The sequence below is a fragment of the Colossoma macropomum genome, unplaced genomic scaffold (genome assembly GCF_904425465.1).
Source record: "Colossoma macropomum unplaced genomic scaffold, Colossoma_macropomum, whole genome shotgun sequence".
In the NCBI taxonomy this organism is placed as follows: domain Eukaryota; kingdom Metazoa; phylum Chordata; class Actinopteri; order Characiformes; family Serrasalmidae; genus Colossoma; species Colossoma macropomum.
The window spans coordinates 2,688,568-2,704,602 of record NW_023494787.1 but is presented as its reverse complement, the minus strand read 5'-3'; the positions used below and the strand labels follow the sequence as shown (position 1 = coordinate 2,704,602).

The 16,035-nt window shown below is 40.6% G+C and overlaps 1 protein-coding gene across 1 annotated transcript in view; it reads right to left on the bottom strand.

Annotated features, from left to right (window-relative positions):
• Positions 1-12,943, bottom strand: part of fbxl20 (F-box and leucine-rich repeat protein 20) — a 33,140-nt gene extending 20,197 nt beyond the window's left edge. Inside the window, exons 1-2 of the mRNA XM_036565860.1 lie at positions 12,648-12,943; positions 5,070-5,131 (exon numbers count right to left, since the gene is read on the bottom strand). Coding sequence (XP_036421753.1) covers positions 5,070-5,131; positions 12,648-12,689 — 104 coding nt within the window. The 5' untranslated portion in view covers positions 12,690-12,943. The remainder of the gene's footprint in view (positions 1-5,069; positions 5,132-12,647) is intronic.
• Positions 12,944-16,035: the final 3,092 nt, after the last annotated feature.

Below are 16,035 nucleotides of genomic sequence, written 5' to 3'. Positions count from 1 at the left end.
CCTGTCCTGTTTGTGCATTAATTAGCCACTTTATCAGAAATGCCTGACATACAGTCACAGACTGCAGCCTACTGAACAAAAGTTGATGCATCATTTACTCAAAAAAAACAGACTGTTATACACTACAGGAAGTGTAGGGGGCGATATGGCTTCTACTGTTTCATTTAAAAAGCTCTATAATGTTCATATGATCCACACAGTCACTCTGACAGACTGTAATACACTACAGGAAGTGTAGGGGGCGATATGGCTTCTACTGTTTCATTTACAAAGCACGGAGAGACGAAGATCTGTGGTACAAAAGCTCGCTCCCTATACCATCATGAATACTGGCTTTTGAACTGTGCATTGATAACAAGCTGAGTGGTCTTTAGCCCGGAGGACACAGTGTCCATGATTTCCAAAAAGAATTTAAAATTTTGATTCGTCAGACCACAGGACACTTTTCCACTTCGCCTCAGTCCATTTTAAATGAGCTCAGGCCCAGAGAAGGTGGCAGTGTTTCTGGATCCTGTTTATACTTGGTTTCTTCTTTGCGTTTTAGAGTTTTAACTTGCATTTGCGGATGCAGCGATGAACTGTTTTCACAGACAGTGATTTTCAGAAGTGATTCTTCCTGAGGGCCTAAAGATCACAGCCAGCAAATACTGTTTCAGACTTGACCCTTACATACAGAGAGATAGATGATGAAAAGCAAAAGTTCTTTGCTATTTTTCGTTGAGAAACGTTATTCTTGAATTGTTGCACTATTTGATGGTGCAGTCTTTCACAGAGTGGTGAACCCTCCTCATCTTTACTTCTGAAAGACTCCGCCTCTCTGAGATGCTCTTTTATACCCAATCATGTTACTGACCTGTTGCCAATTAACCACCAGGTGTTTTTTAGCATTACACAACTTCACCAGCCTTTTGTTGCCCCTGTCCCATTTTTTTTAGAATGTGCTGTTGGCATCAAATTCAAAATGGACAAATATTTTTCAAAAAAACAATACAATTTCTCAGTTTCATCATTTGATATGTTGTCTTTGTACTATTTTCAATGAAATATAGGATTTAAATGATTTGCACATTTTGCACAGCGTCTCAACTTCTTGGGAAACGGGGTTGTACATTCAATATTTTGTATCAACTCTGAAGTCTTATCCTCTGCTCATTCTGCTCGTGTTATTGTTTGCTATTTGGTGTGGACCAGAGGAGGATAGGTTCCCCTTTTGAGTCTTGGGGCTCATGGGGGCTCAGACCTGGATTTTTCTGTCAAGCTGCTTTGTGGCAACACCTGTTGCAAAAAGAGCTACATAAATAAAGTATGACTTGACTTTTTCTATCGCTGAAGGGTGTTTTTGATATTTTTGCGCAGATGGTAAAACAAAAGGATACCGAAGTGTATAAGACACGGTGCCAAACTGATGAGGCACGGTAATATAACTGTGCGCTACATTCGTAAATAAAGTGGTTCTATTTATTCAGATTGATGGGAAATGTGTTGTATGTGGTTCAAGTAGCACCAAAAAAAGGGTTTTTCTATTGTTAAATGCTTGACACTGTAACAGCGGAAGAACCCTTATAGAACCATTTTCAATAAGGTTTTATATACAACAATATATAAGACATTTTCCATTAATCTGAAGAACCATTTCAGTATGCGAACTGTTTTTGAGTGTTCATGGTTCTAAACAGAACCATTTTCTTTACAAAAGAACCCTAGAAGAACCACTTTTTTTTAAAGAGTGTACAGAACACTGCAACAATAACAAATACCATATTAAATGCTAATATTAGGAAAGCCTGAGAACACCACTTTTTGGACTTTGCTGCATGATGTAGCTTAAACATAGTCAGGTTTTATGGTTAACATGTTTTATTAACTGTTTATTAACTGTTTAATTTAAACATTAAAGTTAGGGCTGGGCAGGTGACAATGTATGTCATTATTGTGATTAAAACTCCTTTAAATATCTAAATATCATAATTGTGCAATATTGCCCACGTCTAATTAAAAAATAATTAAAAATTGTTAGCAGTGAGCCTGATGGGCAGTAGCGTATAGTAATTCAAGCACACTGTCTTGAAACGTTACAGCACCCCGAGCTGTTTCAGTAACGTAGACGATTTCATATCAGTGTGAAACAATTAGCGCTGCCAAACACACACATGCAAAACAGCCCAGATAAGCTCTATCATCACTCCCACAACACCTGCAGCTAAAGCAGAGTCTGCAAATGAGCAGAGAAACAGGTCTGAAAACGGCTGTTTCTGTGCTTATGTGTTCACGAGATCGAGGTTAAAAAAGACCTACTTTCAACACTCGCTATTCAACACGGCCAAAACAAAAAGATCAAAAACTCAAACTGACCACGTTTTACCCTCTAAACACAAATGTAATTGACCAGCCAAGACATGTTTGATGTCTGAATGCATGTTAAGGTAAAAAAAGTAAAGAAGCAAACTTCAGACTCTAAACGTGTGTTGGCTGATTGAGCACATCTGGGTTAGGGGATGGTGGGAAACGGATAAATTTAGTTTTCCACCAAACTATTCCTTTAACGAAACACCGTCTGTGTTTACATGCAAAGATTTTCTCCAATCTGATTAAATACATGCTGATTACAGATTCAGACTGAGGTGTTTATTCTCACTCTACTCAACAATCTGATGAAAATCTCCCCGCATATGTAGAGAACCGCTTAGTGTAGACGTTACCATGACAACCAGCATCACGCGAGTCCAGTCAGAGTGAGATGAGCAGCAGTGAGCAGCGCTTGTGTTTTTAATTGCTTTAAAATGATGTCAGACTCAGGAAAACGTCCTTCACATGTCCTTATTAAAGAAGGCCGAGAGGAAGACGTCGTGTTCTGAGACACATAAGCTGGACGTCCGTCCCACCGCCGTCTTTTAAAGATCAGAGCAGAAACTTCGTCTCCTCTGCAGACCAGTTTCTGCTCCGCCATGTTGAACGGTATAAACTCTCACTATGACGCGACGAACATGATCAGAATGGACTTAAACTTTCCGATAGGGAATGTAATCAGATACAGGCGTTTACACAGATATTATTCTTCTATTTAACAGATTATTTACAGGATTACCCACCTCGATCAGTCAGACAGAAACTGTATTCTGAGTGGCCTCAATCAGACTAGACTATTCTGACTGAGCTATTAGTCAGATTATTAATGGATTATTAGGCTGCATGTAAACGTGGCTAATGAGTGCATTTACATGTCCTGAACAATCCGATCATAATCTGATTTCTGCAATTATCTGATTATTCAAATGGTCAATTAAAGAGCACCCTCCCTTTTTTTTTTTAGATCGGAGTAAGGTCTAAAAATCTGATTAAGAAATCCGATAAAGAGGCTGGATTTTAGCTCAGTAATCAGATTTCTCAGTGCATGTAAACTTTTACTCTGATTTCTTTCAGATTTCTCAGTCTGAGCATGTGTGAAACAGATGGAGGCACCGGAAATAAGCGAGCAGCGTCGCCGCGAGACGCAACAGAACACTTTGGAGTGACGCTGAAACCAAACATTAAATAAAGGATTTAAATAGATGATGTTTGTTCATATTTTCAGGTAAAGAGGTGCAATGTATAAAAAAAATAATAATAAATTAAAAAAAAAAAAAAACGCACGTTTTCTGTGACGTCTACTGTAGGTTTATTGGCTGGTTGCAAAGCAGGAATCTGATTACTGTCTGACTCATGTAGACCCAGAATTTTCATATTATTTGATTACTGAAGTGTATGTAAACACATTGATTGGGTTACTGACAAAATCTGATTGTCTGCAGTTATAAGATTATTAAGTGCATGTAAACACACTCAGTGACTAAAAAAGCTGTGGAAAAGGAGCAACTTAATGAGTCAATAGACAGGAAATGTGGCTTGTGGGCTTCAACAGGTTAAACTAAGCCGGAAAGGGCTTTACCACAGGAACGAGATTACGACCTCCACTCTCTGTCTGCAGGAGACCTACATAAAAACTTAAATAAGCACTACAATAAACCATATAGGCTCAACAGAAGCTTTAGAGCTACACTTTGTATGTTTTGGAGATTTGGAGCCCTCTCTGGTGGACATGTGTAACTGCACGCAGCACATTTCGTAAAATGTGGGTTGTACTTCGCCACCCTTCCCCGAGCGGATGAATCTAATGACTGAAAGAGAGTTTGAAAAGAACCCAGTCTTAACTTGGTGAAGGACGTGTCTTCTGAGGATGTGAGTGTAAAGGTACTAAACTGTCACTGGGTCAGTTCCCCTCTTGTCACTGGGGTGGAATCCTCAGTGGTACATCTCAGTACCTTTAGTCAGGGAACATAACTGAACCATAATCCACTGAAATGATATGTTCTAAGCTGTACTGACTCCACACACCCCGTCTCGACTCCAGGCTTTTATTTTACTGTTCTGTTTAAAACATTCGGTTATGAAAAGGTACAAATACGAACTTTTCACCTGGAAAAACTGATTTAAGGTTCACAATCAGACCTTAAAACCACTGTTGGAGCTTTGAGGGAACATTTACACTGTTTGTACCTTGAGGAATGAAAAATGTACCTGTACAGAACCTTCATTACTAACAGTGTATAATGTTGATTTTGAGGCCTAAACATTGAGTCGGACCTTCTTTTTGAGTCTGTGTGTGACGTTAATACGTAAAGGCGTACGATGTGGTGTGACCCGACACCTCTGACTTTCAAATGATTATTTCAGGCTTTACAGGGAGAATCACAGGAGCTCACACTCACCATATTTTAGCCTGTTTTTATTCTCCTCACTCAGTAATGACACTTCTTTCAGCTTTAATAACAACAAAAACTTTTATAGTGCTGCTTTAACATGCTGGCGGTGAAAGGAAGCGACTCAAGCCCGAAAGCAGTCTATTTGTCAGTAATGTCACTGCTAGTAAATGTTCGCATTTTGGGACAAACCCTCTTTTTAATGGGGGTGGAGCAAAGAGAATGATGAAAGAGAAAAGGCAAGACAAGTGGAGGCAAGAAAAAGCAGAGAGTGGAGAAAGAAAAGGGTGAAGACGGGACGAGACAGACGGCTCGAGCTGATCCCACACTGACCGTAACAGCAGCTCCTTGGGCAGCTTCTTATTGATGATGGCCTCGTCGTTGTTTGAGAACATCTGAGGAGAACAAGAGAAAAAAGGTTTAATACAAATTTTCAGGTTTCGATTCCGAGGTCAAGACTCGCTCTGACTGTTGACCAATGTTCTAGACTCTACAGAGCTTTCATTCTGTTCTAAACAGGCTGGTTTGGTTCTGATACATAAAAGTAGAACATTTCCAGCTCCTGCTCTAACAAAACATACCCCAAAACATCACAACTTCTACCCTCTTACACAAAATGGTTATTCAGGGGTTCTTCAATGAAGAAAATGGTTCTATAGAGAACCAGATATAGAATATATACACCATTTCATGCCTAATTTGTTATTTGCATGTTGAAATGGTTCTTCAGATTGATGGAGAATGTGTTGTATATGGTTCTATATAGCAACAAAAAGTTCTGCTATTGTTACGATGTCAAGCTTGTAACAGTAGAAGAACCCTTTTGAGAGTGTTTCTGTAAACGACCCCAGATTTGTCCAGAATCGCGTTAGAAGGAAACTCTACTCATTTTTCTAACTTTTGGCATAATTAAAAGGCTTACAGAGTCAGAACTGTTCACAGTGGTGGTGATAGGAACCAGACGTCCACCTCTAAAAGCTCCCTCACAGAAAGTTCCTACATGAGATGGTTATGAATTCACTGCCTGATGACTGAGACACTGTTTTATGATAGTTTAGAGAACTTAAACTCCATTCATGGTGGAGGGATACATAATATGTAGGGTGTTGTGAGGCAAAATAGTCCCCAAAGAAAACTTATTATTCCAGATTTTCCACTATTTTCCATCATCAACATTCCATATAAACTCAGAAGACTCGTGTAGGTTCACTGGTGGTTCTGGATAGTAAATAAAATGTCTCTATTTGTGTTGTAGTCATGGCGACCCCTGGTTCCTATCACCACCACTGTAAAGACATCTGAACCATTTCACACCAAAACACCCTGAATCACTCTGTTTACATCTCACACACTGAGCTATGAAGGGAAGTTTGAAAAATTGGCACTTGTGTTTCATCTGAGAAAAAACAAGCCAAACCTGCACAGCCCTGTTAAAGCATTACTTTGCTGCCATTCACTGATTTCAGTATTTAAATGCTGGTTTGATTCTGTTTTTTGTCCTGTAAATACATGAGGCAGCAGAAAAAGCATTTGCTGAAGTAATACATAATGTAAACATGTTTAAGCCATAAGGTTGAAATCCATGAATATGTATAAGAAACATACGCTGTTATGGTGCCTTATTTAAATTAACTGCTAAATATGATGTAATCTTTGTAATAAAAATAGAAACATTGAATTTCTCCAAGTTTATCCGTCTCTGGGCTTTCACTTTGTTGCTTAAGGAATCAATTCAATACTAATACGTAGTAACCTTCACCTCACTGTAAAAGGACCCGTTTTAACACAACGTTCAGCTAAATAAGCAGCACAAAGTAAAACAGCACGAGATACGTTACGAGCCTAGAAACGTCTGTACCTTCACCTCATTTCTGACTGTTCATCATCAAAGCGTCGACACCAGGGCTGTCATAATTATTACATAATCACCTCATCATAATTACTTGAGATTATTATTTATTTATTTATTTATTCACAGTCGTTAGATTTCCGCAACAAGAAGTTGTTGAGCTGGATGTGAGTCGAGGTAAATAAATGTGAGTAAAAGAAAGCAGTAAATGTATTTACTGACATCAGGAGGCTGAAGAAAGCAAAACCTCTTTTAATGAGCTGCTCTAACATGTATAGAGGGCAACTTGGCGTAGAGGGTGTTGGCCCTCTCATCAGGAGATCGCGAGTTCGATCCCTGGTGATGCTACAGCTGTCCGTAGCCGGGAGTCCGAGAGAGCACAACTGGCCTCACTCTCTCTGGGTGGGTGGGATGGCCCCTTCTCCCCCCATCACTCAGCGTGATGCTAGTCAGCGCAGGCGTCTGTTAGCTGACGTAACAGATCTGGCGGTTGGCGCTTTCCTCAGAGCGCGTTCGGCTGTCCAGTGACGTTGCGTGAGCGGCAGCTCGAAAAGAAGCGGTGGCTTCACAGGTCTCGGAGGAAGCCTGTGTTAGCCTTCACCCTCCTAGCGTTGATAGCATCGTGTGATTGGGGGAGTCCTAACTAGCGGGTGGAATTGGAGACGACTAAATTGGGGAGAAAATCGGGTAAAACACTGGAGAGGGCTTTAAATTTGAAATAATGGACACAGGAAGTGGAGACACATGACACCCAACCCTGTATTCCTATGTCTATTCACCTGACGAGAGAGAAGAGAGAAAGGAAGATCAAACTAGCTAACAAGTTTAATACATTTTACAAAAATGGCAATCTATTGATGCAATTATTATTATTATTATTATTATTATTATTATTATTATTTTGTGAAATATTGGACCAGCTAACTTGACACAACGTTAGCCTACTCAGTGAATCGTAATACGTGTAACGTTACTTCAGTAAAGGTCAGTAAATTAATTGCCAACTATTTTTATTTCTTTTATTATTTCATTATTTTTATTTTACTACCTTCTGATATGCATCCCCCGGGTAGCGGGGGTGGGGGTGGGGGTATGATGTCAGTGAACTGCTGATTGTAATTTTTTTATATATGTAACTGCAGAATAAGTGTTTTTTGCTCATATTATCGCTCTTATGTAGTTTTGCTTGGTTCTACACACAAATCTGTGTAACTGTAAATGTGTGTGTGAGTGTTTGGGCTCATACACAACAGCACAGCGTATCATTTCGACGGAACAACCAATATCAGCTACTAATCAAACACAGGCAAGACAGCTAATCAGCCGATTTGGCTTGTACAAATGTAGATGCATTCAGTGAACAAGACAATTAAATCATTAATCACAACTAATTATATGACAATTATTGATCAGCTAAATAAGGTCATGACCGCGACAGGCCTAGCCTACACTGTATAAAACGTTTTGTCTAAGCAGAAGTAATGCTAACTTCTGCAGCTCATGCTAGAGCACATGCCTTCTGTACTGGGTGTGATGTGCTCTCTGGTCATGTTCAGGGTCCAGTCTGAGATAGCTCTGGACTCTGAGCTGGACAAGGTTTTCATAGGCAGACCGACAAATCCAGACGTACACCCTACAGTCTGACTGCTCTCTTACACAACATCCATATAAACTCAGTCATGTGCCTGAGTGATGACACTTCAACAGCGAGACTGGACATCAGCCTGCGCTTCATTCTTCTCCTTCTGTCTGGCTTCCTCAATGACCACTAGAGCAACCAAACACCACAGTGTTTACAGTAGGGATGCATCGATACCACTTTACCCCTTCTGATAGAAAACCCTCAAATATCTGCTGATACTGAGCACCGAGTACAGATACAGATGAGTTAAATAATTTTTTTGTAAAAGTATTTGAGTCACAAATAAAACAAACCATGCCTTTGTCTGTTAGTAAAACCATGTACTCACTACATTAAAGTCCTTACAGGAAAGTGTTCACTCGGCGTCCATCTTTGCAACGCAACGTTACTTCCAGCCATACAAAACCAGACTCCTCTCTCTCTGAATGGGGAGGGACCAAAATACTTGAAACTGAAGGTCAAACTACTGTTTTACCTCATAAATTGTACCGTTTGGCTCAGTAACGCATAAAAAACAAGTTTTTGGGTTGTTCTGCCAAATGCACTTGCATCCATCTCCGCATCGACGGGGGCTTTTCCCGCTCGCGCCATGACCAGCAAGCTAATTGGCTCTTTTTCTGGAAGGGCAAGACTTTCTCTGCAAAAAGATGCCATGTTGAGCATTACAAGCTTTTCCATTCATTTCAAGCAGTAACCGTCTCTACTTCCTACATATACGTACACACCTCTTAATCACTTCAGGCGTTTTATTCAGCCTCATTGCTACAGGTGTATAAATGCCTTTACACATTAGTGAAAGAACAGGTCTTTCTAAAGAGCTCAGTGAATTAGAGCGTGGTGCTGCAATAGGATGCCATGTTGCAACAAGTCAGTTTGTCAGTTTGCAAAATTTCTTCCCTAGATTTTCCACAATCAACTGTGAGTGTATTATTGAAAAGTGGAAGTGTTTAGGAACCACAGCAACTCAGTCACGAGGAGTCAGACCACGTAAAGTTCCAGAGCGGGTCTCCGAGTTCTGAGGAGCATAGAGCATAAAAGACACCAACGCTCTGCTGATCAATAACTGCAGAGTTTAAACCTCCTCTGGCTTTAACATCAGCACAGAAACTGCACCAGGAGCTTCATGGCTGGATTTCCATGGCTGAGCAGCTGCATGCAGGCCTTACATCACCAAGCACAATGCCAAACGTCAGATGGAGTGGAGTAAAGCGCCACCACTGGACTCTGGAGCAGTGGAAACGTATTCTGTGGAGTGACTAATCACGCTTCTCTATCTGTCAGTCTGATGGACGAGTCTGGGTTTGGCGAATGCCAGGAGAACGTTACCTGCCTGACTGCACTGTGTCAGCTGTAGAGTTTGGTGGAGGAGGGATGATGATATGGGGCTGTTTTTCAGGGGTTGGTCTAGAACCCTTAGTTCCAGTGAAGGGAAACCTTAAAGCTTCAGCACCAAGACATTTTGGACAATTCTATGCTTCCAGCTTTGTGGGAACAGTTTGGGGAAGAACCTTTCCTGTTCCAGCATGACTGAGCCCCAGAGCACAAAGCAGCTCCATAAAGGCCTGACTGGGTGAGTTTGGTGTGGACGAACTTGACTGACCCTCACAGAGCCCTGACCTCAACCCCATCAGACACCTTTGGGATGAACTAGAACGGAGATTGTGAGCCAGGCCCTCTCTCCAGCAGCACTGCTGTGTCTGATCCACTCACACCAGCGCAACACACACACTAACACACCACCACCACCACGTCAGTGTTACTGCAGTGCTGAGAATGATCCACAACCCAAATAGTACCTGCTCTGTGGGGGTCCATGGGGGTCCTGACCACTGAAGAACAGGGTAAAAGGGGGCTAACAAAGTATCAGAGAAACAGATGGACTACAGTCTGTAACTGTAGAACTACAGAGTGACCCTATATAGTAAGTGGAGCTGATAAAATGGACAATGAGCGTAGAAACAAGGAGGTGGTCAGAATGAGAAAATTTTCATTTTTTTGTCATTAAAACAAACAGATCAAAGAAGACTTGCAGGCTCAAACCTGTGCACACACAACAGAAATATAGTTTATGTTTTAATGTAATTACTGTGTAATTGTTATTCAATGTAAGGCGTCTTAAAGGCTAAGAGAAAAAGCATCAGCCTCTCAGGCAGCACTAGACGAGCCACAGATTGAGCTAGTAAACCAGCAACATCACTAAAACGCTGTTCAGCTCAATTATCAGTAAAATGACATTTCACAGAATACCAGCTTCAGCAGAGTCATCGCAGATGGAGAAGAGAAGAACTGCACAAACCACATGAACGGTTTGTGCAACTGTTCACTGACAAAACGGAAAAAAATATCAGAAACTGCATCCGCAAGAACTTAACCCTTTAAACGCTAAAGGCCAGTTCCTCACTCTCACAACTGCAGAACCTAAAGATTAGTAGTGAAAACTGAATAATTCATAGTAATTAGTGAATAATTCATAGTAGATACTGAATAATTCATAGTAATTACCAACTAACTTATAGTAGATACTGAATAATTCATAGTAGATGCTGAATAATTCATAGTAATTAGTGAATAATTCATAGTAGATACTGAATAATTCATAGTAATTACCAACTAACTCATAGTAGATACTGAATAATTCATAGGAGATGCTGAATAATTCATGGTAGATACTGAATAATTCATAGTAGATGCTGAATAACTCATGATAGATACTGAATAATTCAAAGTAATTACCAACTAACTTATGGTAGATGCTGAGTAATTCATAGTAGATACTGAATAATTCATAGTAGATACTGAATAACTCATGATAGATACTGAATACTTCATATTTATTACCAACTAACTCATGGTAGATACTGAATAATTCATAGTAGATGCTGAGTAATTCATAGCAGACACTAAGTATCTGTAATAAGTACTAAGATTATTAACAGAACACTAAGCCTAGAGTTTAAGGAAGTAAGAGTAATGAATGAATCAGTAACACCACATCCTTCTCATAAACGGTGTGAATATATATTTGGCCTGTATGTTATTTTTCACTCACTTCACACATCTGTAAAATCTAAACAATGCGCACTGCCCTGCGCTGCTGAATGAAACGTACTCATTTAATCCTTTACGAAGAAAACAAAAGATTCTTTATCCACACGTCACTTATTACGTGCTTAATCACCACCCACTGGGCGTGGCTTAGTGCAAAAGTGGGCGTGACCATGGGGGGGGGTGACGAAGGAAGATTGACGTTTAGGAGCAGCTGATGGAGCTTTATGCGGCAGTGGCCGGAGAAAATCCTCAGATAAACACAGGACAAGCACAAACCCAAGCGAGATACGGGGTCTGCTGGGTTCAGAACCACAGTGCAGAACCTTTAAAGCACCAGAAAAGCAAAACGGGGTTGAATGAGGGTAAATCCTCACTTACATGTGGACATCAGGCCATTATCAGGGGTGTAGAGTGTTATTACTGTTGTTATTATGCCAGATCTGCTCTGTCACCAGTTTCTGTACCTTCAGAAACACCTAAATCCCAGACTGAGAATTACAAAATCACTCCATCCACAACACCAACAGCCCAACTGGGCCCACAAAGCTCCAGCCCTGACGTCCCATTAAACTTTACACTGCATTAACGATCACCAAGAACTGGAATTTCACACATTCACAACCAGATAGCAGCACTTTCTCACCTTTACACGGCGATATGTTTAGGTGTTATTTCTGTTTTTAAAGCCTGTCAGGCACTTTGTGTACTTTGAGACGAGGCCTAGCTCTGAATAGCCCCATGATCCGAGCCATCTGGCATAAACATGACATAAACATTTAAACAAATCCACTCAAAAGGACTCGTAAAGTGGATGGTAATATTTTCTGCACGCTGTAATGTGGCATATTTTTAGCTCATTGAGCTCCACACGCCGGGGTTGTTTTCATAAGGCACACAAAGAAGAAAGGAAGCTAGCTAAACGCCTCCTAATCGGCCATCTCGACTACCAGAGATTAAAATTAGTTTAAAATAATAATATGTCACAAAACATGAGTGCCAGTCTAGCGCCATCGACGAGGCAGCAAACAACAACAACAACAACAACAACAACAACCTCATCTGGCCTAAGCCTGAAGTTGGCTTCCTATTTGCCAGCTTCGTGATCGAATTTTCCCGTTCCACCTTAAATGCTGCAGCAGTCCTATTCGGCCTCAGGCGTCAGACTGTAGCTGCTGCACCATTTAAGGTGGAACTGGAAAATTCGATCACGAAGCTGGCGAACAAACAAGAAGCTGAATTCAGCTTCATACTAGAACAACAAACAAACTGAGAACACAGGCAGAACTGTCAGACTCGATGCAGGGCGAGTCTGTAAACGAACAAATAGTAGTGTCAAAGTTGAAAAAAGAAAGAAAAGGTAGAAATCGCTGACCTCAAAGCGACTCCGCGACACCCCGTTTACCTCCTTCCCCATGGCGAGCTAGCTGCTAAAGCCGTCTGGCTCCCTCCGTCTGGCTGGCAGGATCGCAAATCCGGCGTTAAAACGGCACAAACCTGTCACCCTCGCTTCCCTTAACTCTCATACCTCTCATTCTACCTCACTTTCCACAAACCGTCTTCCTCAACTTCATTTTTTCCGTCTTTATCTCGAGTCTAGCAGAGACCGGAGGCTGCGAGCAGCACCGTGATATTAGACAGAGCTTATCAACGTTAGCAGACCTGCTGAACAGAGGCCGAATTCCAAATGGCTCCCTACTCCCTATGTAGTGCACTACATGGGTCATTAATCTATGACTTCTACACCCAGGTAGTGTGAGACGGAGAGACGTACACCATAGCTGAATATAATTGGCTTTCTGTTCGACAGTTTGAGTGCAGAAGCCTTTATTTTGTGAGCTGTGAAGTGCACTACATAGGGAGTAGGGAGCTATTTGGGATTCAGCCAAAGTTAGCCTACAAGCTAACGTCAGGTGAATTTCGTGGGAGTACTAGCTGTGTTTGTCAGCACAGCTGTGGATTATGGTGTTGTTATGATAGTGTTAAAAGCACGTTTGTGGCTCAAAAATACCGATATTGTCATTTATTTGTCTTTTTTTATCTTTCTCGCCTGGACCGAGCGATTTTACGTTTGTAAACAAAGCACGGAATTGTGGGCAATCTCCGTTGACTTCCATTGAAATTCAGACGCGGATTAAAAAAAAAAACAATTTAAATCAGTTGCTGTGATGAATTCATACATATTGTCAATCTCAATAAAGGTTTTTAAGGAAATGGGAGTTGCATTTCTTTCGTGACTGACAGCCCAAAGCTGAAAGTTAGCGGGCATTTAAAGGCAGGTCTCAGATCAGCCTCACAGCTGAGCTCCATTCACTACATTAGGAGGACTTTAGGTCCTTCGAAACTCACATCTGAGGTGACCCAGGGTGATTAAATTGGATCGGTGTTTATATTTCATATGTTTCTTCATGATTTTAATCTCCTTTCTCTGGAACCCGGTTTGTTTACAAACGTGGATTTGGTCTGTTTAACGTAAAGACAATGATCAGCACCGTCCTAATCCGAATCGTACGAACTTATTCTAGAGTATATATCAAGACAATCGGTCCCTGTTGCATGACATTTTTTGGTTATTGTGTATTCTCTACTTTTATGAGCAATTCACGGCCCATATAAACCGGTAGAGGAACTGTTGGGGTTGTCCGTGTTGCAGCACGGAAGGAACAGTTGCATGTACCCGCTCTGTCCATGAGGGAAGGCCTTCTACAAAAGTTTCCTTTAAATATAAAATAAAATATTAATATTAAATAAAACATTCCCTTCACAGACAAACCTCTCTCCCCCTCTTTTCCTCGTTTGTTCATGTATAATATGTGTTTTCACACATACTAAACGTATTAAGTGCATCTTATGTGCACTACACTCTTAAAAAAAGGTTGGTTCTTCAAAGGTTCTTTAGTAAAGACTCTATATAGAATAAATATAGATCCATGAACACTCAAAGAACTAGTTGCATGCTTAAATGGTGAAATGGTTCTCCAGATTAAAGGAGAATGTGTTGTATATGGTTCTATTTCGCAACAAAAATGGTTCAGCTTTTGTTACAAGCTTGACATTGCATCAATAGAAGAACACCATTTGGTGCCATATAGAACCATTTTCGAAAACAACACATTCTTCATCAATCTGAAGAACCATTTCCCCATGCAAAGAACCATTTAAGCATGCAAATAGTCCTTTGAGTGTTACGTCGCTGTATACACACCACCATTTGTCCTCTCTATTTATTAGTGCTAAGTATCTTGTTATTGAAACATCATGTAAAAATCACACTGTGTGTTCAAAACTGATCACAAACACATGAGAGAGAGTCTACACAACACGAATGACGCCTCATCAGCTCCCCTAACACCATTAACAGGGTATGAATGACATTCAAGTTTAACCAGTTGTGGCCTCTTGGGTTAGATAACAGCACTCCCTGAGTACGGAACACATAATCAGGCACATGTTGTGCCACAGGTTGATCACAAAATATGCAAGAGACTCCCATAAACCAGAACTGAATCATGTTTTACAGGACCATCCACCAACAAAGTTTGCGGCATAAGAACCCCGGAGAAGCTCAAGCAGGAGAAAACTGATCACGCTGAACCACCAGGTTCTGAACAATCAGCAAATATTTACCCTGTTTATAGTGAGATCATAACTGTGTCACGATCAGAATCAAGCTTTATTGGCCAGGTATGCTTCCACATACAAGGAATCTGGTTTTGGTTACAGGAGCTCACAGTGCACAGTATCAGACAGACATTTACATGTAGTAAAAAAATGAAGTAAAGCATGCATTCCTACCATCACACACACACACACACACACACACACACACACTCATACCTGTAAACCTTACAGTGTGCAAAGTATGTGTCTTAAGTTAAAGTGCTGAGTGCAGCAGCAGTTAAAGGGTGTATAGTGGCAAAGAAAGGGAGAAGTGAGGTAAGTCAGGGGGGGAAATCAGTGGGGTAATAAGGCAGGTAAGTGAGGTAACAGTCAGATAAGTGAGGTAACAGTCAGGTAAGTGAGGTAATAAGGCAGGTATGTGGGGTAACAGTCAGATAAGTGAGGTAACAGTCAGATAAGTGAGGTAATAAGGCAGGTATGTGGGGTAACATTCAGATAAGTGGGGTAATAAGGCAGGTAAGTGAGATGCTAGAATAAACACTGGTCTTAGACGGTACTTTCACAGGATGGACTGTTGATTGTGATAATATATACCAGTATCTTTAGAAGTGCAGTTTAGAAGCTGGAATATTTTATGTAAAATATTTTAATGGTTTAAGAGAGTGATGGCTTGTGGGAAGAAGCTCCTCTGTAGCCTGGATGTCCTGATCCTCATCTGGTTTAAGCGCCGGCCTGAGGGATGGAGCTGGACCGGGTGGTGGACAGGGTATAAACATACACACACACACACACACACACACACACACACACACACATATATATATATATGTGTGTGTGTGTGTGTGTGTATATATATATATATACACATATATATGTATATATATACATATTTACACGTGTATTTATATACGTTTACATTTTCAACTGTACTTGATAATTAAATTTTACATGCATTCCTTTTCCATATGAATAGTAAAAGAGTGCTTATGCTTTTAAAAGACATGCATTAGAAAAATCTGCTTGTAAGATCAACTGTAAACACTTTTCTGTGTTTTATCATTTTTTTTGACATTGAAACAAAAATAATTCAGAAGCGCAGATTTGAATCTGACGACACAGAATGTAGAATGTAAACATATAAA